This window comes from Thermobia domestica, chromosome 4 (genome assembly GCF_964235325.1).
Source record: "Thermobia domestica chromosome 4, izTheDome1.hap1.1, whole genome shotgun sequence".
NCBI classification, from domain to species: domain Eukaryota; kingdom Metazoa; phylum Arthropoda; class Insecta; order Zygentoma; family Lepismatidae; genus Thermobia; species Thermobia domestica.
The window spans coordinates 303,244,779-303,271,450 of record NC_137457.1 but is presented as its reverse complement, the minus strand read 5'-3'; the positions used below and the strand labels follow the sequence as shown (position 1 = coordinate 303,271,450).

The 26,672-nt window shown below is 35.3% G+C and overlaps 2 protein-coding genes across 5 annotated transcripts in view; both read right to left on the bottom strand.

The window, feature by feature from the left end:
- LOC145684268 (serine/threonine-protein kinase RIO3) overlaps positions 1–3,581 on the bottom strand; it is a 65,492-nt gene extending 61,911 nt beyond the window's left edge. Inside the window, exon 1 of one of the 4 annotated variants that reach the window (XM_081756404.1) lies at positions 3,427–3,581. Coding sequence is in view for 1 of the 4 variants with exons in the window: in XM_081756403.1 (XP_081612529.1) it covers positions 2,913–2,922 (10 nt within the window). In the remaining 3 variants the exon portion in view is untranslated. Of the gene's footprint in view, positions 1–2,912; positions 3,034–3,095; positions 3,383–3,426 lie in introns of those variants that run through there. The other 3 variants (XM_081756405.1, XM_081756406.1, XM_081756403.1) reach the window with 3 other exon arrangements.
- A 10,244-nt stretch (positions 3,582–13,825) lies between these two features.
- Faf2 (Fas-associated factor 2) overlaps positions 13,826–26,672 on the bottom strand; it is a 60,660-nt gene continuing 47,813 nt past the window's right edge. Inside the window, exons 7-8 of the mRNA XM_081756402.1 lie at positions 22,979–23,122; positions 13,826–18,024 (exon numbers count right to left, since the gene is read on the bottom strand). Coding sequence (XP_081612528.1) covers positions 17,845–18,024; positions 22,979–23,122 — 324 coding nt within the window. The 3' untranslated portion in view covers positions 13,826–17,844. The remainder of the gene's footprint in view (positions 18,025–22,978; positions 23,123–26,672) is intronic.

Below are 26,672 nucleotides of genomic sequence, written 5' to 3'. Positions count from 1 at the left end.
AGTTGGTATATACTTTTCGCCTTATCTTGATGTCAGGAATCCCCTCCCAAATGATGATGCTTTGAAACACCCTGTATACAAAGGAAGAAAGATAGGGTAAAAATCTGAGCAAGGACAAACAAAATCGGGAAGAAACCAATAACAGTACTAATATAGTAGATAAGGTATGCAGTGACTCTTCCAAGTACCAACACAATATACCATTCCATTCTGCCAGATCTTATATTATTCGCGTTCAGAATCCTTTCCCTTTACATGACATGTGCAACAATGCGAGGCTGCTTAACTGGGCAAGGTTCTAGAACACAGGTCCCCCTTCCTATTTAGTTGTAATAAAGACAGAAAACAACGTGCCCTGCGGGGCTCTAACCGGCCTTCACTCGCTAACGCTCGCTCTGCAATACTGCGTGAATTAAATATTAAACTTAGATACAGAAAGGAATCAACTTAGCTACTAACCTATATAGGAGGACCTGTGTTCTAGACCTTCCCGCTTAACTGAGATTCATTTTCATGCAAAGCATTTCAACAAATCAAACAAAAATCACTATTCAAACAATCAAACGAAACAATTGTTCAATATGTTCGAGGTACTGTATTTCACTTAGGATTAGGACTCTAGAGAGGGTTTTGTGGCTGTTTCACAAGATGACTACGCCGTTCACCAACATGGGCTTCCAGTTGATATTACCTGAAAGTTATTTGTAAATCACCCTGCATTTATTTTTCAAGGTATTTCCCATTTCCATAGTCCAACACCGACTTAACTATGGAATTTAGCCTCAATGACCGTTAGGTATTTCTCCGAAAAAGGTTTTATTTCGATTTTGTTGAGAACCCCATATATACTTTAATTTAGAAAGGTTAATCAAAATTTTGTTTCTAAGACTATTCTAATAGAGCAATTCCTCTTCCATACTGTATTTCGCAAGAAGTGTGTCTTGCTGACGACGGATAGGCTGCAGTGTGACCACGCAGTTGGCAGACTAGTCGGCTGCAGAGGCCAATGTAAAAAAGCAGACGCGTTGTAACCATAGCCTTACATGCATAATAGAGATAGATATACGAAAAGGAAAGTGTACTCTTTACCGCGTAGTACTTCATAAGAAAGACATGATAAAGTGAAGTGCTATGTGAAGGCAGTGAACAAAGTGATCAAAGAAGTGTCGCAAAGCTGTGCCACAAAGAAGGCGTTGTTTTATGCCATATAAAGGATTCTACTACTATCCTTGTTTACGTGTATACCCACCATTGCTGACCCGCCTGCATCCTACGGACGCACTTCCCCGCCTTCGCTCCTGCCCTGACTCGGTTAGATAGCATTCATGCTATTTTTTGGCACGTAGTGCAAGTTGGTTTGTGTTTTGTGCACTACAGTTCTTATGTCACATGTGCACACGGTGTACTTATACTCAGCCCTCTTAAAGTCAGTCTGCACGATTAATGCAACTCCTATTTTAAGAAACACTTTCTAACGCAGTAAGAGTGATTCCCAATTAAAAGGAGTTCATATTTCATGAATATAACTATTCCCTAGTGTGGCAACCCAGTACAGGAAAGTAGTAGTTTTGAATGCGTTTCCTAACTTTTGAGGTTCCAGGGACACATATTTGATAAGGGGCACCACCTCCAATCCCCCTCTAAAAATATATTCACATAGTGCTTAAGTAGGGTGCTGTTCCAACACTTAACAATTGGAAGGTACTAATTTTGCGCAGGAATACACAACACGTGGATGCGTATCGGACTATGTTTAGCAGAAGGGGTCCAGCTCTTTTCTCTAAAAAAATGTTACAATTTTGGTAATTTCTGTTCATATTCGGTTAGTTTAGTTTAGTTTACGTTATATTAGTGTAGGGGTCCCGCATAATTTTCAAAAAAAAAAAAAATTGAATTTCGCTGATTTCCACTAATATTAGGTTAGTTTAGGTTTGCTCAGGTTAGCTTTGGTTACGTTATGTTACGTCTAAGTACTTGCATCATTCATTTCTCCTGTAAATTTTGTGTTTCTTACGTGCTTCTGGACCCCTTGTACTAAACATACTCCTACGTATCTAGTGAAGAATGAATGACGAAAATGAAAGAGTAATTCTACATAAGGCACATTAAAATAACAAGTAAACAGTAAACAGGTTCATATGGGTCTAATCCTGGGCCACCATCTGCGGAAGATTAGCCCATTTTTAAATCACGCATCCTAGTAGGAGTATGGGTATCATTTTAATTTAAGCCTTCGGCGCACGGTCGCGCTAACATGCACCCTCTAATCTGTAAGGTTGGTATATGATTTCCCTTGTGAGGACACCAAGTACAGATAATTTATTTCCATGAAGCCCTCCTAAAGTAAATCTGCACTCAGAAATGCAATTCCACCCTTAAGAAACGGATGTTTGAGTGGACTTTTGACACTCCCGCTACAGTTGGTCATGACAAATTACACTCGTTTAACCGACTAGGTCCAAACTTCCCTTTAGCTAAGCTAAGCTAACCCGACCTGACTACCCTTTTAAAGCGGTTCTTCTACTTCTTGAGTGAAGCTACAGCGTATATTATAAAGTTTACCCCAAGTTTCCAAGGTAATACGAGTGCATTAATTAATGTCTGGTCCCAGATTGTAAATTCTCACCGCCGATAGCTCATCAATTAGACATGGAACTACATAAGTTATGCACCAGCTTTTCATAAAAGGCTCCACATATTTTTGGCATCAAATGTCACTTAGGTTATGTCTGTGAATCTTTTTTGGAACTTAACTCAGGTTATGCAATAGTACGTATTATTAGAATATATAGTATTTGTTCTAATCATATAGAAAGATTACAAAATAATAATAATAATAATAATAATAATAATAATAATAATAATAATAATAATAATAATGAACGTGTATGTTCCGAATAATTAAAACTTACCATTCCACATATAAAGTTTCTAACATGACTTTTATGTTATTAATTTTAAAGCGAAAGCAGTACTACTCAGGTAACGAGAACTGAATGGCAAATCTATTACCTAATTTCGGAGCATTCAAGTATAAATATCCTCAATTTAGACTTTCAATTTTACAAAAGGATAACCTGTAACTTTCGACTTACGTATAAGCTTTTGTTTATACTTTCGAATACTATAAACTACACCAAACGTCAGCTGCAACAGCGGCACTGACACTTCACAAAGCCTCTGCAAGTTTGCAAATAAGTATCACCTGATTACGCTTGCACAAGTCGCGTAATATGTCCTTCAGCTGCCATTGTCAAAACAAAAAGAAAACATATAATAGCTATATCGATATCAAGAAAGTAACATTTCGTTATTTCTCTTATTAAATTACGATAAGCTTATAATAGTTGCTACGGAAAGTTCTATGAATACAATAAACTACATATTTATACATTGCCTAAAACAAATACTCATTGTGAAACTTACCTCTACGAATTCCCTTCTGCTAGTATACGTCACACCTACTAATACTACTAATAATTGGAATTGAAATAGTTTATACGATTCTTCCTCTTCTTCTTCACTGATAAAAGTAAAACAAAGAAAAGAAACCCGGGTTAGATATCTCTATGAGCAATAAATGCAAAATTGATTAAGAGGCTTTATATAATACATAAACATGGTCAAGCAAGGATTTAAAAAATCATCCAAAAAGATCGGTACATGACTTTCCGCGTGCAGTTTTAGTATACGGATCCATAGTATACGTAGTAGTACTAGTAAAACCGGTTTAGAAGCACCGCAAGGGTTGGTTGGGTTCTGTTCTCGATATAAAATAGACAAATTAAAGACTTGTCTAAACTAAATTTGTCTGTACGTTTTACATTCTGTGGATCAGTATAGTAAAAGTGCACTACTTTTAGAGCAGAAGGAAACAATTTAACGTATCAAAAAAATGTCACTAAACGAAGGATGTGGATTAGGAGCAAAATTACATAACATTACGTAGTAGTCTTCGCAAAATTTTGCGCACCGCAATGAAACAAAAATGGAACAAGCAATTATATAAGTGCAATACCGATTATCGCAGACTAAAACGCCCATTTTGCATTGCATTGACGCAAACTCATAAATAATAAATTCCTAGGATTGAAATAGCCTACATTACGGAATTATTATAAAATAAAGCATCCCAAGAGACGTTCGCACCAATTTTCCAAGGAGGCAAAAGACTAATAAACACAGTCGCAAATACACACATTTTTGATGCATATGTACGAGGGTCATTCGGAAAGTAAAGAACGTTTTGCGCTAGCGGGTGCGCGTTCCCCCACCCCCGCTGCCGCTGGGTTATTGACCTGGGCATGCTTTAGCCTCAGTCTGGCACCAGCTGCGATCCGCTACGGTCCGTTATTGCTTCGCTGTGCGACTGTAAAATGTGCGATACAATTACTGATCCCGCCAAGTGTGAGGATCGTAGTGTGATAAGATTTTTGAATGCAAGAAAAGTGCGTCCGATAGAAATTTATAGACAAATCACTGAGGTGTATGGAAATGTAATGAATGAAGCATCAATTCGTAAGTGGTGCATTATGTTTAATGACGGACGGACGAATGTGCACGATGAGGAACGCTCGGGTCGGCCTTCTGTTGTGACTGACGAACTCAAAGGAAGAATTGAGCGGAAAATTCAAGAGGATAGGCGATTCACTATTGATGGGCTGCACGAATTCTTTCCTGAAATTTCAAGAACTGTGTTGTACGAAATTGTCAGTGGTGAACTTGGTTACAAAGAAATTAGTGCAAGGTGGGTGCCTCGACTGATATCGGAGGAACACGAAACCAAGCGAATGGGAGCCGCATTGACTTTTCTCAGCCGTTACCATAAGGATGGCGATGAACTTTTAAATCGAATTGTTACTGGAGATGAGACGTGGATTTCGCACATCACTCCAGAAACAAAGCGCCAATCCATGGAATGGCACCATTCAAATTCTCCGAAAAAGCCGAAAAAAGCCAAACAAATTTTGAGCACCAGAAAGGTTATGGCTACGGTCTTTTGGGATCGTAAGGGTGTTTTGCTCGTTGACTACATGCAGAGAGGTGAGACCATAAATGCAGATGCCTACTGTCAGACGTTACGTCGACTTCGCCGCGCGATTCAAAACAAAAGGCGCGGATTGCTGACCAGCGGCGTCATCCTCCTCCACGACAATGCCCGTCCTCACTCCGCGGCATTGACGAGGGACTTGCTTCAGCAGTTTAAGTGGGAAGTTTGGGAGCATCCACCCTATAGTCCAGACTTAGCCCCCAGTGACTTCCACCTATTCCCAAAGTTGAAAGACTTTTTGGGTGGAAGCCACTACGGCAGTGATGATGAACTTAAGGAAGCTGTTAGTGATTGGTTCAACAGTTTGGCGGCAACTGTGTATGCCGAAGGCATAGAAAAACTTGTACCACGGTATGACAAGTGTTTAAATTTACACGGCGACTATGTCGAAAAGTAACACAAATTTCATATGTCGCTCTTGCGCGTCATTGGCGTTCACCAAATGTCAAAAGGTTTGAATTGGACAGTATAGTTCCTACTAATGATGGCAATCTGCTAGGGGAGAAAGAAGTGCACAGGATTTATTAAACGCATGCAACACATGAGTTAAATAAAAACAGAGAAAATTAAATTAATAAAAAATCGAACTAACTATAATACAGCAAATTACTGATACTACGTTAAATCATCAAGCAATACTTTCAACAAATTGGATACATGCAAATATTTAAGATAAAACCAAAAACCATGTCCATGAAGACATTAATTGGCAACTGGAAACAGAAAATGCATGTTATAATTCAGCCCAAACTCTTCTGTCTTCACGAATTACGTGAGAGTTTGTACCTTAAATATATACAACGAATATTATATCTGTCATGCTATACGTTGCAAAAAGAAGTCGCTTACTTTGAAAGAAGAATTAAAGTGGAAATATTTGTGATGTAATTCTGATGCGAGTATTCAAACCCAAGCTAGACAAGAATCGTTGAATGGTAGAAAAGTCACAATGACGAACTGTATAGTTTTATACCATTTAACTAACGTTGTTAGGAGGCTAAAGTGGCTCAAGCGTGCAGGTCATGTAGCCAGAATGGAATAAAATAAGAATCTATTCGCAAATGAGAAGACAATATTAAAAGGGATCTCCCAGAAATAGGAATGCAAAGTAGAAACTAAATCAGTTTGTCTCAAGACCAAAGTCAGTGATTTTTTTGTGAATGCAGAATTAAAACTTCGGTTTCTACAACTGTTATTTCTTTCTTAGTAGTCTCTATCGGTACGTTATAAAGTTGTTTTTCTCCTTTCAAAAAAACAAAGATTTTCAACAGATGCCGTAACTGCTACAACATTACTATTCTATAAACTAAAGTTAATATTTTCTACTTTTTTCTAACATATTCTGTTCTTCTTAATGCAAAAGCACGACGAAAAATTTAACACTCAATACTTAAGTATATAATGAAACATTTGTATAAAATAGCCTTTAGTTCAGAACAATCCCTCTTTACACTTCTCAATCAAAAACAAAATCATGTCAGGCTATCTGTGAATATCATATCCAACCCTTAAAACATTTAGAAATTGTCTGTTGCATAATCGTAATTGCCATAATTAGATATTCTTACTCATAATTAAAAACGCAAGACGTCTCGGTCTATTAATCAAACTAAATTACAATAGTTTAGTCATGCTAAAGTTGTCGCCAGTTGCACTGCTTACCTTCTACCTAACACCAAAAGAAGTTTCGTGGAAAATAATTTAACTGAATTATAAATCGTTTTAATCTGTATATAAGGCTAATATTAATAGGTAATCGCACTATTAGATGTCGTTACCTGCACTGCTGGATAACTATCCCTATCTCTTGTATTGCCTGATAAGTGTCTCTATCTACACTGTTTAAATGTTATCGAAGTTGTACCTAATGCACGCTACCTTCTATTACATATTTTGCTCCTTCATATATACCGGTATATATTTTTGTTCAATGGAAGAACCATTGAAAGGAAAACACAAACAGTACGTATACAAACACAAATAAATTAAGGTAATCACAAATAATCGAATTAACGCAGATCAATAATAAAAGGTGCTCTAAACGATCATGGCATAATCTTACTACTGTACATGGACATACCACCGTACAATATTATGCTTAATGTTATGTAACCGGGAAAAAGTGGCCTGGGAAATGTTTTCTTTTATAGAGAAAACATTTTTACCGAATAATTATTATTTAAAATTTTCTAGCAACTTCTTTCGCATTTCAATCGAACAATCAAAAAGTTTTGTTTGACAAATTTGGCTTTGTTTCTCCCCTTGAGGTTATTCAAGAAAACCGAATTTCTATCAATTAGGTTTTAATATATTATTTCATTTGCTATGATTATTATTACACATTACACGTACTATACGGTTGGGAAAACTGTATGGGAAAACTCGACAATTCCATTGGCTTTCAGGTTGTAAGGATATGGTGAATTCAATGTTCCATGCAATATTATTTCCGATGATGTGACACAAACTGTGGTTCTTTGACAGATATGATGTGATTGGGACACGGAAATAAAAAGCATTCTTTCTCCAGGACTCTAGTGATTTCAGTCGCATATGAATTTTTAAACGCAAGAGATGAACCTAGCATAAAAATCTACTGTTGATAAAACAATAGTAACTCTAGCTACAAGAAAGTTTTCCTACGATATCTACATATAACTTTTGATGAGGCTTTTTCGCTTCAATATGAAGATCTCCCCTAGCAATGAGTCGATTTGAGAACTTCGTTTAAGCACAGATTTAACAATTTAGAAATACTGCATAAAAGTTTATTTTTTATTCTTCTAAAAGAATAAGTGTCTTGCAAGCTTTACACATTTAATTACGCCAAAATATCCCCTTTCGTGTATTTGTGTTGTCACACGTTGTTTTAAAGATTTTAAAATAACTATCAACCAAAGGTTTTATTTTGAATTTCGTAAATAATCATCAATAAGCCTAATACTATTACCTCCAGATGTCTTTTAACTTAGAATCGTAATGATCCAACCTTTGTAATTACACTATTTGCTCGAACTAAGTTTAATCATCAAACGCGATAGTTCATTTTATACTATTCTGATTCAGTAGGGATTTCTGGAGTGTTTCTACTTAAAATATCCGCAATTCTATTATCAGTTCCTTTTATGTGTTAAAACTGTAATTCGGATCTTTGTAATTTTAACGAAACTTTAGTTGTCCGCTAAATTTTTGAAGAGTAAACGAATATGTCACGGCGCTATCATCATAGTGAACCGTGATTTTTCCATCCAAGGATATACAGTGAAACGTCTCTAAAGAGGACAGCCGCGGGGAATGAAAGAATGTCCGCTATAGAGAGGTTTAAATATTTTCTTACGAAAATTAGTAAATAATATGCAGTTAGAAAAAGATATTTTTGCATGAACCATGTATTCACGAATATTACCAAAATGTTACTGTGCCTGCATTATCCTTCGCCATCCAATACTCTATGTTCTAGGCACAACTTGGAAATAAAATTATAATTCTCTGAACTTTAAATTTATCACTACTTAATACGTTTTCAGTATGTCGCTTTAATTTGTTTGAGACAATATGCGTACCCGCGGGCAAAAACTACTGAACTTGTTTTCTGCTTGGTTAGATTCCAGCGGGACAGTAGAATAATATGTCATCCCAAACGAGTGTGTCCGCTTTAGAGAGATGTGTCAATGTATTTTTCCGATTACAAAATATGTCCGTTAGTAGAGGTTTCACTGTAATTCGAAGAATGTTCACATAGGAATAGCATAGCAAATAGTTCTAGTTGAATAACCGAATAAGAAATTTCATACAATTTTAGCTTCCGATTAGAATATTCAATCACAAGCAACTCTCCAGATTCGTCGTTTTGTGCCAAATAACCAGCTAAATTTTCAAGACTGGTATCCGAAAATAAATGAAAAGGATTTGAAAAATTTGGCTGACTTGAAGCCAGAGGATCTTATCAATATCCAAAGTTGTTGAAATAACTAGTAATTCAGGGGTTAGACAGAATTTCTAATTCATCCCCAACAACTCATATAATAGTACAGTTAATGCAGCAAACTATGGAATAAATTTCCTACTCCACGATAACATTCCAAGAGAGGATCGTTTCTTAGTTGTAGGCTTTGGGAGATATTTAATCACTTCATTGTTACGGATTAGGTTTCAGTTCAACTCAACTTACGACATAACCTAAAACAGAATTTCAGTTTGCAGGTACTGACATTTCTCAAAATTTAAAGCAACATTTCCAATTTCGAGAATGTTAAAGATTGGTTCCAAATGCGCAAAATGCTCCACTATGTTAGAGCTATGACAAAAGATAATTTACATATATTACCACCAAGAGTCTCTATCTAACCCAAAATAGAAAATCATTGCATTTTGGAACACTTGGACTAGACTTCCAACCCTTTTGAAGGACAAAGAGTACGCGTTGACGTCCAAAATAGACTAAACTAGTACGTTCAAGAGTCAAAATGTAACAGGATTTCTAATATTCTGGAATTGCGTTCATGGAGCTGATAATTTTCGTTCCAGGAATTTGCGGATGAATTTCATTTATTGATTCCACCTGAATTTTAGGTGAGATTACTGTTACTTAGTAGGCTTAAATCAATTACAGTCCTTGCTCCACCATATTTTTTTTCTAACGTAATGTATAGGATTTCGATAACTACTAGGTTTCTCTTCTGCAATACCTAATTTAATTCATTTATTCAGCTCCGCTTCAAAATGTTTTGCATCACCTGGGTTATTGTATAAATTTTTCCAACCACAGGCACATGATCGACTAGTTCAATTTTGTATGGCTCACAATTAGTTTAGGATACTCGCAAGAAATGTTTATACTTGGTTAATAAAGTTAACAATTTTGATTTTCTTTAAGGATCTAAGTCTGAAGTTCTTTTACACATTCACGAATGTCACTTTCCGAAATCATCTTTAGGTTGGGAAGATGTGTGTCATTAAATATTTGGTCATTACCTAGTTGAACAAGCAAAATTATAGGGTACGATATATCCAACGTAACCACCTTCATTATTTTGAACACCAATTTTCTATTCTCACTAGCAACACACAAAATTTCACAAAGAAAGTAGAGCCTAACGGCAAACTAGCTTTCATGTCTTTACAAAAATAGGAACGTCGAATAAATTATTTTGTATATTCAAAGCTAATTCTAGCTAATTCCCTCACTCTGAAAGTTATCCTTTTCTGCGAAGACGTTTAAGTGAATCCCGGACACAGGTTTAAGCTTTCCTACTCAAAAAATTTTAAATGTCCAAATATTATAATTTAACAAAATTTAGTTCAGCTTCTGTGTCCAAGATACACTTTATATGTATTCTCCAAATTTCACGATTTACTTATGGGGGCAGCGAAAATTGTCGAAATTTTGGTCTTCACCTTCTGCCTTCAAAACATGTTAATAATTTTAATGGTAATTTCACATCTGTAAGTCACAGCACCTAGTTTAGTCGCTATTAAATTCTCTGTATAATTTTATTTTGGGGAGAGAAATTCTATTGAGCAGACGCCATCTCTCTTAAGAGCGTGAGGTTTATTTCTCCCATTTGCTCCCTAAGTACTGCTACTATTTCAGAAGTAAAGGCCAATACTTATTAACCAATTCAAAACTTTCCTAGTTGTTCAATTTTTAGGGGAAAACAATTTATTTTCCTACATGCAGAAATGCTTCGACAATTGAAATATCCTAGCCAATCCTCTTTCATATGTACTTAATCATTTTAACCATATAATTACAATTTTTTAGGACGAACTATTGTTAACTAATGCACATGGTTTAAGTAAAGCTCGACATTAGTTGCCTGTAGGGCAATTGACACTTTAGATCTAACAATTTTTCTTCTATCTTTTGTCAGATCGAAGAAATTTTCACAGCTTTATGCACTTTACAACCCTTTTTAAGTTTTTATGCTGTAGGATTGACAAATATAACAGTGAAATAAATAGGAAAGGGGAATAAAGTGCCCATCTTATTAAACCATTGAATCCACAGGTTTTATCTTTATTTAGAACAAACTTCATTTATAAATCTTTTCACCAGAGTTATGCTTAAGTAATGAGACAGGTTCTTAATTCTGACTGTCCGCATTCCACTTAAACTAGCAGCTCTATTCACAATGAAGATAAGTGAAGAACATTAGCAACCTCACAAAATTGGCTTGCACGTATTAAGTTCAGTTCTTTTTTTCGTCCATGTGCCAACGTATCTAAACCAACTTTTAAAAAGTTTATTACAAGGCTGGGTTATAAGTCTTGCAATATTCTGGTACATAACATACGTGTATGTATACTCATGTCCAAAATTATTGTCGCATGTCTATAAATTTGTTGTTGTAGGAATATAATTTGATAAAGAATCCGCCCTGTATTTCTTATAATGTTAGTATGTGTATAATCGGCAAAGACATGTATGTGGCAAATTTCAAATCAAAAGCAATAAATAAGACGAAAATAACTTTCTTGTCCATTTAGGAATATTTTGTTTTAATCATTCTAATTTTCGTATGTATAATTCTTTTCCTATGAAATTTACCACAAATATACATTTCCCGATTATACACATAGTATAAGTATTAAAGTACCCTGCAAAATCATTATCACATTTAATTCTTACAAGAAGACAGTCATAGATATGTGACAATTATTTTGGACATGAGTGTAACTGTACAGTAAATTGAAAGTAGGTCAACATTCCAAGTATAGACTCTCTGTTAAAGACTGCAACTACTCACATACCAGTTCATCTACTCGAAGTAAATACCACGTCTTGTCCTTAGAGGCCAAAGGAGTCAATGCTGTTTTCAGCTCTTGCTGGTTGGTGAAGTGATTTCAGGAAGTACTGCAACGGACGAAAAAAAGAGTAATCCGAAGGTCCAAGGTTAGGATTATAAGTCGAGTGTGGCATCAGTTCGATGTCATGAAGTTCCTCATTTCTTGTTGCATTTTTCGAGCCGAATATGGTTTTCTGTTATCCTGTTGCAGCAGGGCACGCTTTCGTTCAGCAAAGCAGCATGTTTGGTGTAGTGCAACATACATCTGCTCCAATTATTCGGAATAATGTTCGGCATTGATGGTACGATTGTTAGGAAGAAACTCAAAAGTACCCCCTCCTAATTTCACTACAGAGCATAACTTGATGCTCGAAACGGCCGTTTGACGACCGGTTCTGAAGTTGGAACGTGCTCAACCACAGTTTTTGAATATTCGTATTCCGGAAAAAATTATTTTCGTCGCATGTGACAATGTTTCAAAAAACGCACATCAATTTCATCTTCAGTTATTGTTACACAGTTACTATCGCTATGTCCATTTTGTGTAGCATGTGGATATGTTTCAGATACTAGAAAATAGCACTTTCGAGGGAAGATCTACTGGCAAAATGATGTCCACGAACAGAATCCTTGAGATTAGTTTTGGAAACAACTAGGATTCACTCGGGACTAAATCTAATGATCAGGATGGATGTAGCCGAAGTTCAATACCGTGGCCAGACAAGATTGAGGTCACAAAATCAGTAGTATGGTACACGGTGCATTGTCCATGTGGAGGATGAAATTGTCATTTGCCATTTGTCATAGTTTCTCAGTCAATTTTGGCAGTAATTCTCGGGGTGGTAAATCTTTGTGTTTCCTCCATTTCGATCCCTTTTTGCTTCTGGGTTGAATAATGAAATGTAATTCGTCTTTGTCACAACACTGTCCAATAAATTGCATCACTCTCTTCTGAAGCGTATCAAATTAGCAACAATTGATCGCATTCTCGAATCTTTCTGATTCTCATTAAGCATACGTAGAACACAGCGAGGAGATACTTTTCTTAGCCCAGTCCGTTTGTAATTATTCGTTCCACTGTTAGCCCCAGTGTATCACAAATCTACCTGGTAACACGTTTATCTTCCATGATGAAATTTTCAACACAGGAAATCTATCAGGCCTTGTTTCCATTTTGTAGTAATACACAATAACACACTGAGCACGGCTATGTGATAATATGTAGAAAAAACAGTATCACGTAACAGTTTCAACACAATAACTGTGTCTTCATCAGACTTCCACTCCTTCTGGCTTAGAGTGGAAGTCTGATGAAGACCGTTATTGTGTTGAAACTGTTACGTGATACTGTTTTTTCTACATATTATCACATAGCCTTGCTCAGTGTGTTATTGTGTATTAGGAAATATCAGCGTCAATTGATACTGCTTTTGGACGTCCAGACTTCTGCTCATCTTTCACATTCGTTCGCCCTGCTTTGAACTCACGTACCCACTTTCAACAGTATTTTCTGCAAGAGCATTTCTCCACACACACACACACACAATTGGCAATGAATAACGACTACACAAAAGCCAGCTGCGGTAAGGAATTTCGTATTACCCGTTGCTCTTCAACCGAATCTTACTCGTTCAGGCGCTGTGATTCAACTGCTGCCACTTAGCAAACAAACCCTGCACTGCTTAGAGATGAAAGACTTAGATCTCCAACGCCGAAGTTGCTTTCCCGAAATGACACAATATGACTTTAGAACAAAACGGTACGTACTTTAGGTGTGCACCTCGTATACAATCTTTTTAGTATATAAGTTTTTATTAACTTTTGCATTAAAATCATCTCACAAACTTAAGGGTTCTACTGACACCTGTTAAAATTATTCGAATTTTAACAAGACTAGTCTATAATATACGTGAGTTGGGACGGCACTCGTACTGATATGGTAACTAAATGACTACTAAATACAGAACAAACAATAAAAAAACAACAATTTTACTCTGAATACTTCTTAGTTTTACTACTACTTATCATTTATACAATAAGTTTGAAGTGTAATGTACAAATAAATTTTGTTTTATTTTCTTTGTTTTTACACAGCAACAGTCTTATTTTACAAATTACACATCTTTTAAATTATTAAAATTTCTTTTTTTCAAATTAATAAAGTTTTAAAGCCACACATGAATATGTGAGCCTGCTTGATAGGCGAAGAGCTCAACACAATTGGAAGTCATCATTGTTCTTTTCTCGTCTTTTTTATTCCTCCCTTTTAATCTTTTATCTTTTATTAATAATGGCAGTGAGCTCTTTCGAGCCTTTCTAGCACAAGGCACTCTTTACTTTTTAGTTGTTCTCTCTCTTCTTTCTTGTTTCAACACCATGAATAAACAGTTAATCTATTCAGTCCAAGCTGGCAATCCTGAATAATGAAACCTAAGAGAAGCCACCATGCTTTCCTATAAAATATCCTTAATTTATACTTAAGAGCCTGAGTTACAAAGAATAATACAAAACTTACCATTTTTCTTTTGTTTGTTTTCCATACGTGAAAGGATAATGAAAAAAAAAAAACTTACCACAATCATAGATAACGTAAGCAGAAAATATGAACCTCAAGAATTTTCAGTGTTGCCTCTTCTAGAAATTACAGTGTTGCCAGAATAACATTTCCCCCAAAATCTAAGTTAAGGCAGCAACTAGAGGAACGAACTCAACTGGATTTGAATATGTATCATGTTGTTTTGGTATCCTATGAACTACTTTTTTTTAAAATAACATTATTATTTAATTTTAATAGCTGTATGTTAAACCTATTTTGCTTATTACAAACTAAATACAACTATTATTTAAAAAGTAGTTCACAGAATTCCACACCAACATGATACGTAATCAAATGCAGTTGAGTTCGTTCCTCTGGTCGCTGCCTTAACTTAGATTTTGGAGAAAATGTTATTCTAGCAATACTGTAATTTCTATAGATGACAACACTTAAAAATTCTACAGGTTCCATTTCATTATCTTCCTTCACTTATGAAAAACAAGCAGAAGAAAAATGGTAAGTCAGGCTCTTAAGTGGCCACAATATGGGCTAATTAATGGTGTAAGACTATGTCTCTAAGGTTTCACGATCGTTTGTTCAAGTCAAATGAAGCAGGAAATCCAACTTAACAGAATTTGCTGTAATATATATTCGTTCCATCCACTTTTTATGCTACTCTTTTGAAATACGGTTTTGTTGCTTTCAAGCACAAAAAACATTACTTGAGTAACCTTCGTGTGTTATATATTAAAAAAAAAAAAAAGTCTTCATAAAATAAAAACGTAATCATATCACTTCACCAACATTTATGAAATTACAAAAATTGAGGAGAAAAAAAAATTGTAAGAGGTACAGGATGGCGTGGAACCGACTAGTATTCCAAAGTTGAATATTGCGTAGGCGCCGTAGATTGGGGTGGGTTGCAGCCGGGGGACGCAAAGTTGAAGGATGTCACTTCATAAGAACACTGCAACAGTCACAATGGAACTTTAGCTTAATGTCAGATAACAATGAAATGTCTCAACAATTGCTGCACTTTAAGGACCGACTTCATTTTGTAATAAGTACGAACACAGAAAACACTAATAAGTACGAAGACAGAAAACACATTGTTCAACACTCCAACGATGTTTATGGCAACTGTTACGGTATTCCTATAAAATGGCATCCTATGCTCTTCCAATCTCCAATCCGTAACCCACTCCAATCTATCGGGCCTGCGCAATATTCAACTTTGAAATGTGTTGCTCAGCTCCGCACCATCTTGTATACTGGTAATCAACCCTTTGATGTATAAAATTTGTTGACGTTTTTCTTCTTTCTTTTCTGATACAGTACAGTACAACTCATGATTGTTGTGAGTTTAATGCACCTTGAAAGCATATAAACAAATATTTAGTACTAACATTACTCCGCAAACTTACTTAGTACTTAGAAAATACTACATAGTGATGTCAAAGAATACGTCTTCAAATGTATTATGACGTCATGAATTTAATAACAAATTAAGCAAGTATGAAGATCTCAAAAAAAAAAAAAAAAAAAATGCCTAGCTTATACAGTATATCTTGTACTGAAAAATTAGACAGAGAAAACCTATTTTTTCTTTCTTTTGATCTTTGAAATATTTTTTAAGTAAATAAATAAATAAATAAATTGCTTTTAATAGAATAAAGCTGTATATTCACTATTTTCTCTGACAATAACATACAAGAGATTACGTATACACAAAATGACTGTGGCAAAATGTAAACCATATTTCCAGTATATTCCAAAATACAGAGCAGATATTCCCGTCCCTAGTATTAATAGGATTTTTAATTGTTTCGTGTTTCTGACTGTTCCTCCGATTATTAGCTCAAAACAAATGCAATTTTAATTATATTTAAGTGTTACTTGTTTGCTGAATTTTTAATGATTCGTAAGAATTTCTGACTTATTACTTCTCGAAAAACAAGACATGGCTATCGATTTGAAAGAAGATATACTTGCTTTGTTCTCACACGGAGACACAATGTATTTATTAAGCAACATCATTATTAGAGGGAAAATAAGAACACTTAAGAATTAATTAATGTGAATTTACTCCAAATTTAATATTTTACTATTAACGCATCAAACTAGGGAATAAGACAAACTCTCACTCAAATTCATTAGTTTGGATTTCTGTTTGGTGAAAGCCTGCTGATTTCGTGGGAACTTACCCAGTATACATCAAAGGGTTAATTATAAGTAATGATGTTATGATTTGCACAGTATTACACCTCATTTGTTGAATAGCTTCGCTGCAATAACTAAAAAATAAAATAAAATATATAAAAAAAAAAAAAACTTGCGACCGTTTTGAATGGAAAACTGTACACTAATTGGATTTCGCAAATAACCAATATAATTTTTATCACACAAAAAAAGACTTCTACGGTGTGGCAGAAAAAAACGAAAAAAACTAACACTTGAAACCGTAATAATTATCAATAATAAAAAAAATTATGATGTTAAAACCATTTTTGTGCACCAAATACATTTGAAACCTTTCTAATTCAGTAAAGGTATTTATTTTTCTGATACCTTTTCCTTCAATAATTGTTTCATGACATAAGTTAAACGCTAAGGCATGAATTAAAAAAAAAAAAAAAAAAAAAGGAACAAAAAAAGACAAACACACACACGCACTGAAATGCAATAATAGTATCTAATATTATTCATCTGGTAATTTTACTGACATTCAAGATTTCAAAAGAAAAATTACGTTGGTTAGTTTCCTATGTGTGTACTATGTATGTATGTATGTATGTGAACATATAATATATATATATAAAAACAGGATTTCTAGCAAAAAAGAAAAAATAAATGCTTGATTGTTGGAAAGTTTTTTTCTCTTTTTTAATGAAATTGCACATGCTATCATGGACAGCAAGTTTCCACTTATTCCTGAGAGAATATTTCATGTTAAAAAATAACATACGAAAATTTTCTTTTTTTTTTTTCGAACACACACTACATCCACAGACTTTGCTCTAAATTACAAATAAAAGTCCAATTATTATTCTTTAGCCAAATTAGTAACATTTTTTTTAACGATTCTTTCTTTATCAAGAAACTTTTATACAACACCTGTACACACGGGTTCGTTTGCAGGACACTGCAAAAAAGGAACAAATTTTGCACTCACCCACTTTTCTTGAGTGATAAGAAGTCCCGCTGTTAATGATTTTTAACGTAGAATCATCGTCATTTTAGTTACCACATTGTTTTCTAAGTAAGTGTACAGTAAAGTAGGAAACAAGAACTAACAAAACGCACTGTTTCATCGTAAGGGAACACTGGTGACTGAATTTCTTACGTGAAACATGCCTTTTTTTCCCTATATGCGTTTGTTTTGTTTACCTGATCACAACCGTTTCTATTTATTTATTTATTTATCGTTATTTATTGTTTAGACGAATAAGTCACCACATTAGGGAGCTATCTCAGGCTTCCAAATCATATACAAAGAGGACTTCACCCCTTTGGAAGCCGGCTTCTCGAAGTGTCAGCACTTGGGGCCTCTCCGCTGATGGTTTACACTGAAGAATCCGCTTGGGGAAATTCGTTGCGATTTCAAACACATCTGGAGAGTCGGGATGACAGAACACATAATGATAGATGTCCTGGAACACAAATAAACACATAAGCAAGTTATCCTAGCACAATAACAAGTTCACAGGGACTTACGCTAAACGTTACGAACATTACTTTGTACATTATGAAACTACAATAGACTTACATACTATAAGATTTTGATACTGAAACCGGAAGTCGCAGATATATAACTTCCAGTTGTGCTAAAGACATATAAGTTCAGAGATAAAACTTGTTCTTGGGTCGCTTAAACCATATAAAAAGCCACTTCTACGTATCGCTTGTTTTTTTGCTTTTTTAAAAATTAATACTGAAACCAGAAGTAGTGGATATGCAACTTCCGCCTTTACTAGAGATAAGATCGGAGATAAAACTTGTTCTTGGGTCGCTGAAGCCATTTTGAAGCCATATCAGGTATCTCTTCTCTTTTTCCTCTTTGAAAATTAATATTGAAATTGGGAGTGTATCCCTTCCGGTTTTAGTAGGGAAATTAAGGTGTAGATAGAATCTGTTCTTGAAACGGGTAACTAGTAGCAGAAAAGTACTTCTAACTATAAATTACCATTTTTGCTCTATGGCGAGCAACGTTATAACCAGAAAATAGTTTATTTCTATACAATTCCCGTTTTAGTAGAGTTGAGGGAGAATGAGGAACGCTAATCGATTAAAAAAAAAAAAAAAAAACGCTTGTCGCTATCTTTTAACATTTTTGCACCATGTAAATCAAGTGAAAGCGAAAATTGTAGCCAGGAGCATATTCACGGGGGAAGGGGGGGGGGGGAAGTCCACTGGGTTCAGTTCCGCCCCAAAACTTCCTAACATACATTTGTACACTTTGTCAATAAAATTATACTTGTTTAACATGAATATAATTGATGTACAATGAAAATTTGATCTCACAATTCATATAGACTCTTTCTCTCATAAAAAAAAAAAAAAAAAAAAGTTCTATCGTTTTTTTCCTGAAAATATAGGCGGAAATATTTTGCAATTACTTATAGTCTTCTCGAGTGCAGAATAATACCCGTTTAACACTGCACAGACGTAGTGGCTCGTAGTATTGGTCTACTCAAAGCTTGGACAACTGCCAACAAAAATTTCTGGTTTTAGTGGATTTCTACCACTTCCGGTTTTAGATGGAGATGAAATGAGTTGTTGTTGAGACGTCTAATCAACTGCAGAAAATCACTTCTCGCTATCTATTACCGTTTTTGTTTTATGATTAATGTTACACACACACACACAAAAAAAAAAAAAAAAAAAAAACCGAAATGGTCGATTTCTAGCACTTCCAGTTCGAAGAAAGTCGAGAAAGGAGACGAAACATATTCTTGGGACGATGAATTAATTCCAGACAAGCGTTCCTTACTGTATCTCATCAGTCTTGTTTTGTCACCTGTAGACAGATGGACGGACATATCCGTACTGTAAAGTTTCACATATTTATGTACTACATAGTTCGGAAATCTAATAATGGGATACATATTAATAACAGAAGTCCAACAGTTGCCATTATTATTCAACTTTGTTTTGGAGTACGCCATAAGGATAATCAAAGATGGCAACCAGGGCTTAGAGCTGATGGTACTTACAAAGTTATGGCGTATGCTGATGATGTAAATCTGACAGGAGATGATAGGAGAACAATCGAAAGAAATTTAGAGGCTTTATTAAACGCTTGCAGGGACATCAGTTTAGAAGCAAATGAAGAAAAAACTAAATATATGGAAGTTCATTGGGATCGTAATTGTGCAAATTATGAATGCATCAAAGAATTAAATTATTACTCTCGATACAGTAGATACTTTCAAACACCTAAGATCAATTAACAGGCCAAAATCATATCCATGAAGAAATTAAATGTCGACCGAGAGCACGGAATTTGTGGTATCAGGGCTCATAGTGGTCCGGTCTCTTGTAAATAGTTGAAATGTGACCAAAAGCACACGAAAAAGTGACCAAAATCCCATCATGCCCTTTTTTCCTTTGTCAATTTCTCTAGCACCTCTCTCATTGTTTGTTGTTTTGTTTCATCTTTTCTTCTTTACTTCTTCGAGCTTCCTCCTTTCTTAGGTTTTCTAAGTATGCTTTGTAGTTACGGTAAGCCGACTTAGCAGATGTAAGAAGCTTCTGAGTAAGTGGAACCAGTTCTGGCCTATTTCCGAATTTCTTCATCCCAGACATTATATTTAACTTAGCATTGCGAGTTCTCAAAGTCATGAAATATTCAAATTCTCATCACCTACTCTTAAGATGATCATACAAGAAGCATAACACAAGACGAACATGAGCCACACAAATACACACATACATAACGTTGAGAGAAGCGTTATCTATTACGAGAGAAAACTAAAAGATTATTATGATAAAAGAAAGAATAGATACAGAAGAGTTCTCAACCCCACCTTGAGCACTTAAGCATCCACCAACCATTTACTGTGCTTTAGAAAGAATAAAAGCTGAAGTGAGAATAAAGCTGACTGTTTCACATGTGGCAGCAAGTACTGAAGCTTTCAGAAGAGTAATGACTAACAAGTGTCTGCCTTTTTCCATTAATTTTTATATTTTTCTTAGAAAACTGCCAATGTAAAACATAAATCTTACAAAAAAGCCACTTTACCTCCCCAAAAAAGTAACTTTTAGTGACAAATTGGAAAAAAAAAGTAACTCAGAACTTTAAAAAAAAAAGTAACTTTTAGTAAAAAAAAAAAAAAAAGTGACTCGCTATGAGCCCTGGGATCATAATAGTGCAAATTATGAATGCATCAAAGAATAAAATTATTACTGTCGATAAAGTAGATACTTTTAAATACCTGGGATCAATTAACAGGCCAAAATCATATCCATGAAGAAATTCAGTTCAACATTTTTTGCCGTCGCGAACTTGAAGCTTAAAATATATAAACGATAATCATGCCTGTTATGCTGTATGGTTGCGAAAGATGGTCGCTTACTTTAAGGGAAGAACGTAGACTGAAAGTATTTGAGATTAAAACTCTGCATAATGTATATCGTTTACCAAACATTGTTAAGGTCATCAAGTCTAGGAGGCTCAGATGGACAGGTAGCGAGAATGGAAGACAGTAGAAACGCTTTCAAAGTTTTGACTGCGGAAAATGTCCATTAGGAAGACTAGGTGCAGATGGGAAGACAATATTAAAATGGATCCCACACAAATAGGAAGTAGAAACTGAATCCAGTTGGCTAAGGACAGAAGTTAATGGACAGCTTTAGTGAACGTGGCATTGTATCTCCGGGTTCCATAGGCCATAGAGTTACTTAGTTAGTCCAACAGTCACCTGAAGCATATAAGCGAAAAGTAGTCTCAGACAGTTTTTGTGAAAAATTCTCGCCATCATCAGGGGCTACTTAAAAAAGTCGTTACTCGAAGATTTACATGTTTGCAAAATATTCTTCCTGGTAGAAATAATGGTTAAAGAGTTTTTAATTCGGTGTTCATGTTTTATTACAAGAACCGTCGCTAGTATCTAGAATTGAAGGTAATAAACGTCATCTGTGCATTATAAACTCAAGTGTTATTTCTGTGGAAAAACGTTTGCATAAGGTTTTTATGGAAACTTACAATTTTGTATTAGTTCATAGGCATCTTGCTTACTCCTTACTTAGCTACTTTATGAAGATGCTGTTAATTAAAAATCAATCGTTAATTGTAGTTAATCTTCGATGATGAATAACTTGCTCACAATGTATTAAAAATGGAAGTTGCTTGATATGTACATACAATTTACTCTTCAAACCGAAAACTTGGGAGCTAGTGCAAAATAATGCCTGAACTACGTATAGTTTTAATTGCAAAAGATAAAAAGTATTAAATTTTCGAGATTTTATATTAATGACAACCTGGATTGCTTAACTTAATCTTCCAGATGAAGAAGGCAATGCAACTTTGTAAACCTATTCAGCTAGCGAACACCAGGTCCAACCTAAGACTCACGAGTATCTTACTGTAGTCTTTATAATAATTGTAGAATACGTGGTGTGCTGGAAACGTAATGAGACTAGAAACACTGTACGAACCGAGAACGCTGTTGGCTCCACCTTCGCACGGCAGTTAAGTAAAACCCTTGCTGTTGATTCAGTACAAGTTCGAACTTACTTCAGTTGCCACACGATTGTTGAGAACTTTTAAAGTGAAGCTTTCTTGTCAGGGCATTACGAAAATGGACTGGCAAAAATCTGAGAAGCATTATAGCAGCAAATTTTGTGTAAAGCTTGGCGCACTGCTACTGTGACTAACAAAAATTGGCACAGGCCTTATAGGGAACAATCTGACGACAAACTTCGTGACTGATGCTCATTTGTTTTTCGTCACAGTCGGATGATCGTCCACAAGGAATGTGTGCCATTAGAACAAACTGTCAATCGAACTTGTTATCAGGAAGTAGTTGAAAAGACTCAGAAAAAAGTGGTACGTGCGCGATCAACCATTGCACGCACTTGGATGCAGCACCACGAAAACGCACTATGTCACACGGGAACAGTCTCCATTCAATAAATTTCTGAAAGAAAAAAAGAAAGAAAGAAAAAAAACTGTGGTTTCTTAGCCCTCTATTCGCTGGATCTCAGTCCCTGTGACTTCTTTTTATTCCCCTTGCTCAAAAGACATTGGAAAGGACGCAATTTAGTATTTTGGATAATTTCCAGAAGAGTGTAACCGACGAGCTGTAAGATACTCCAACACAAGCTTCCACGACTGCTGCGAGTCCTGAATACAATGCCTTCATCGCTATATAGCCGCCCAAGTGGGCTATTCTGCAGATAACTTTGATTTGCAAAAATAATAAAATTCGCCGAAAAAAAAAAAAAAAATGCTAACACACCTCGCATAATGCAAGAAGGCAAAAATGTCTGTTTGGCCTCCAAAAGTGGCCGTTCTTCTCTAAAAGAACTTCCATCCCTTCTCAAGTTTTTTCTTTGTTTCTTCTTTCTTTTATTTAGTTGTTAACTATTTTAATTACGCACCTCTAGAGTGTCTGTCTGCAAAAATCGTCTTTCAAGACGTTGGCCAGTGGGCAATTTTATTACTACATGAACAGCGTCGGGATTTGAAGCTGGTGGTTCACTTGGTACTCTATTCACAGACTCAATCTTCAACCGCCGAATTTCCTGTTTGAAGGAAGAAAAATTAAAATTAATTTCTTACAAGATTTGAATTAGTATAATAAGATTAAACACTCACAAAAAGAGAATTACTCACATACATGGTGGACATAAATACAATTTACCTCACACAACTTGGAAATAAATAAATAAATAAATAAATAAATAAATAAATAATTTGAAACCAAATGCTCAGGATTTAGCTTTAACGATTTCGGATTAGGAGTCTGTCTACGATGCGTGATAGTCTCTGGGTTTTAGGTACGTCACACTAAGATATGCGAACGGTAACAAGCTGTGGTAAACAGTCAGAAAAATTTAGAGGCTGGTCAAAATGGAACGTAACACCAAAAGTAGGATAGAAAGTATGATTACCTGCGGCACATACTACGTCAACACAGTAGGGAGAAGATAGCTTTTGATAAATGGATTCAAACAAATCGACCCAGGCACTGACATCGGATCAGGATCGGTTACATGTTCAACAGAAGCAATCTTATCAATAAACTCAAATGGTACTTGCCTTCTCTTCTAAACTAATATAGATTGTTGAAAAAATCATGACTAAAGTCGAAATTGTGCTGAGAGCTGTTAACATTGTCAAACCTTAGTTAAAGGAAGATTTTGATGGAGACAGAATATAAGGGAATTAAATGAAGGGTGTGAGGCAACAACATCGTAACCCACAATGTTATTTTAAGAAATAAGAGGTTTTCTGTTGCACAATTCATTTTCAAAGTCGGAAAGCTGATTTTTCACATTAAGACTATAAATGAAGGATTAAACGGATAAGATTAAACGAAGCGGTATGCGTTGCTCTCTATCTGGTGCTGCATAAGTCATCAATTGAAAATTTGTTGGTTACCATATTCTTGCCTCATACCCTTCAAATGTTTACAGTAGTAAATAAAATTTCTTGCTTTCTACAAAGTACACACTTTTGTGCTGCTTCTTCAGTGTTTTGTGACAACGATGACGATTTCAATGACGTTACTGCAACTTTCGTCTAAAGTTTTCATGTCCGAATTCAATTAATGGTGAAGATTTTTGGAATCAATTTTACTTTATCAATGTTATGCTTTGTATCTTTTAGGTATTTTGAAAGGTTCAATGATGTGAAACTAAAAGAACATACCGTATTTAAACGAATGTAGGCCGCGTGCGAATATAGGCTGCACCTAAACTTTTGACACAAGATTATAGAAAAAGTACATCTCGAAAATAGGCCGCACCACTAAATTTACGACAAACTTGTGTGTAACAGTCATCCATTCAATTCCAGTGTAAGATAATTCTATAGAAATTACATCAAGAACAGAGCTACTTCGACGCCATGAGGCAGTTTGCAACGTGCCTCTGTGTCAGAAGTGTGCCGTTGGATTTTAGCTGCTTGGCGGTATTATTGGAAGAACTTGTTAATGCAAAGTTAAAAAAAACTGGAATTTCCAATAATCTTGATGGGACTGAAGATGACCTTCTTTGTGATAATGACTAAGTAGCATTCTGGATCGTCTAGCGAGGGTGAAGAATCAGACACTGGTGATGCTGAGATGGTGGGAAGTAATTGTGCTTGATTTGGGTGGGTACAAACAAGCTGACGCAGTTTTGCGAAACAAAGTTGCTTTTCTTTTCTCAAGAACAGGTACTGTATATAAATATACCGTATAAGAAAGATACGTATTCCTGTTAATAAAAGTATTAAGTGTACAAGTGTTGGCTTTGTGTCAATGTAAGATGTTACCGGTACCCAATGAAGGTGGCAATTTTTGCCAACAAGGAAGTTTTTCTGCTATTTTCTTCTTAAGTCTTTGATGGTTTTCAAAAATAACTGCAGTGACTTATAATGGTATTAATTTTAACCCAGAAGAGACATGTACACTCATGTCCAAAATGATTGTCGCGTATCTATAACTGTCTTTTTATAAGAATATAATTTGATAATGATTTTGCAGGGTACTTTTAATACTGTTACTATGTGCATAATCGGGAAATATATATTTGTGGTGAATTTCACAGGAAAAGAATTATAAATATGAAAATTAAAATGAGTAAAACAAAATGTTGTTAAATGGACAAGCAAGTTTTACTTTCGTTCTATTGTTCTTATTTACTGCTCTTGTGATATGATATTTGCCACATACATGTCTTTGCCAATTATACACATACTAACATTATAAGAAATACGGGCGAATTCGTTATCAAATTATATTCCTACAACAACATATTTATAAACATGCAACAATAATTTTGGACATGAGTGTACATGCCATTTTGAAATTGACGATTTATTATCTGAGAAAAAAATAATCTCGATTATAGGCCGCACCATGATCTTTCAAGCCAAAATTTAGGAAGAGTGCGGCCTATATTCGCACAAATACGGTATTCGGAATGTCAAATAAAACGATGCCCCAATGCTGGACCTTTCAAAACACCTGAAAGATACAACAAAGCGTAACTCCAATAGAGTAAGACCGACTAAAAAATTTAATCATTCATAGAAAGACAGGGACACAAGACTTTTTTTTTATGTCAATGAAGGAATCTAAATGGGTATTTTCGACAAAGTTGGACTAGTATCACTAATACCTTCACCATCGTACCAACTACTGAAGAACCAAAACTATTTACGATGGGTATTGTGGAGAGCAGCAAGATGTTTTTGAGTTAAGTTGAGTTGATTTTGAGTTTAACGTCCCTTTCAGCAGGAAGCTATATGAGACGGGACCTACTGATTAACGTGGAATCGAACCACATGAGCTCCTGCCGGGAATCGAACCCAGGTCTCCCACGCCAAAGGCGTGTACGCTAACCGCTTAGCCACGAAGAAGCTCGCAAGATGTTTTTATTTATGACTGGAAACCGTACCCTTACACTTACTATATTACTTTACGGTTTGACAATGTTAACAACTGTCAACGAAAATTCGAAATTTAAATTTCTTTTAAAAAAATTGCAGTAATTTGGAAAAGGGCATGGTATTGAGTTTAATACTCAGGCGCAAATTAATCTTACAAGTCCGCATTAACCTTAAAAATGTATAAATAAGTAAATACATCAATAACACTTATTAATGATGTAAGACATGTCTAATTATTATTTTGGAAATATGGATTTTTTTCTCCAGCCATATCAAATTATTACGCTGACTAAGAATTAATATTGTGCATAATATATTTGATGTAACATATTCTTGTAACTTTTCCATAGTGTTTAATGCGAACTATTTTTGTTCTTTCTTTAGGTTCAATTTTTACACCTTTAAGGTACCACACGAGTAAAAAATTGGAGACCCTGCATTGAGCGTGCGACTTCCTAGCTATTGACATAGCTGTGCAGTATCCGCTCACTGAATTTTTTTTGCTCGCCTTAACATACACCATGAGGCTAGAAATGCAACAAGGCTGTCATTTAGTTTTAATTAGATCATAAGTTAACTCCTGGCACCACAACCCGTAAAAGGCCAAGATCTACAAGGCGACTTGTGGCACTCACGCCTTTGGACTGATGTGTGGTTAGCACATCGCCTCCCGCTCACCGTTAATGCTGGCTTTCT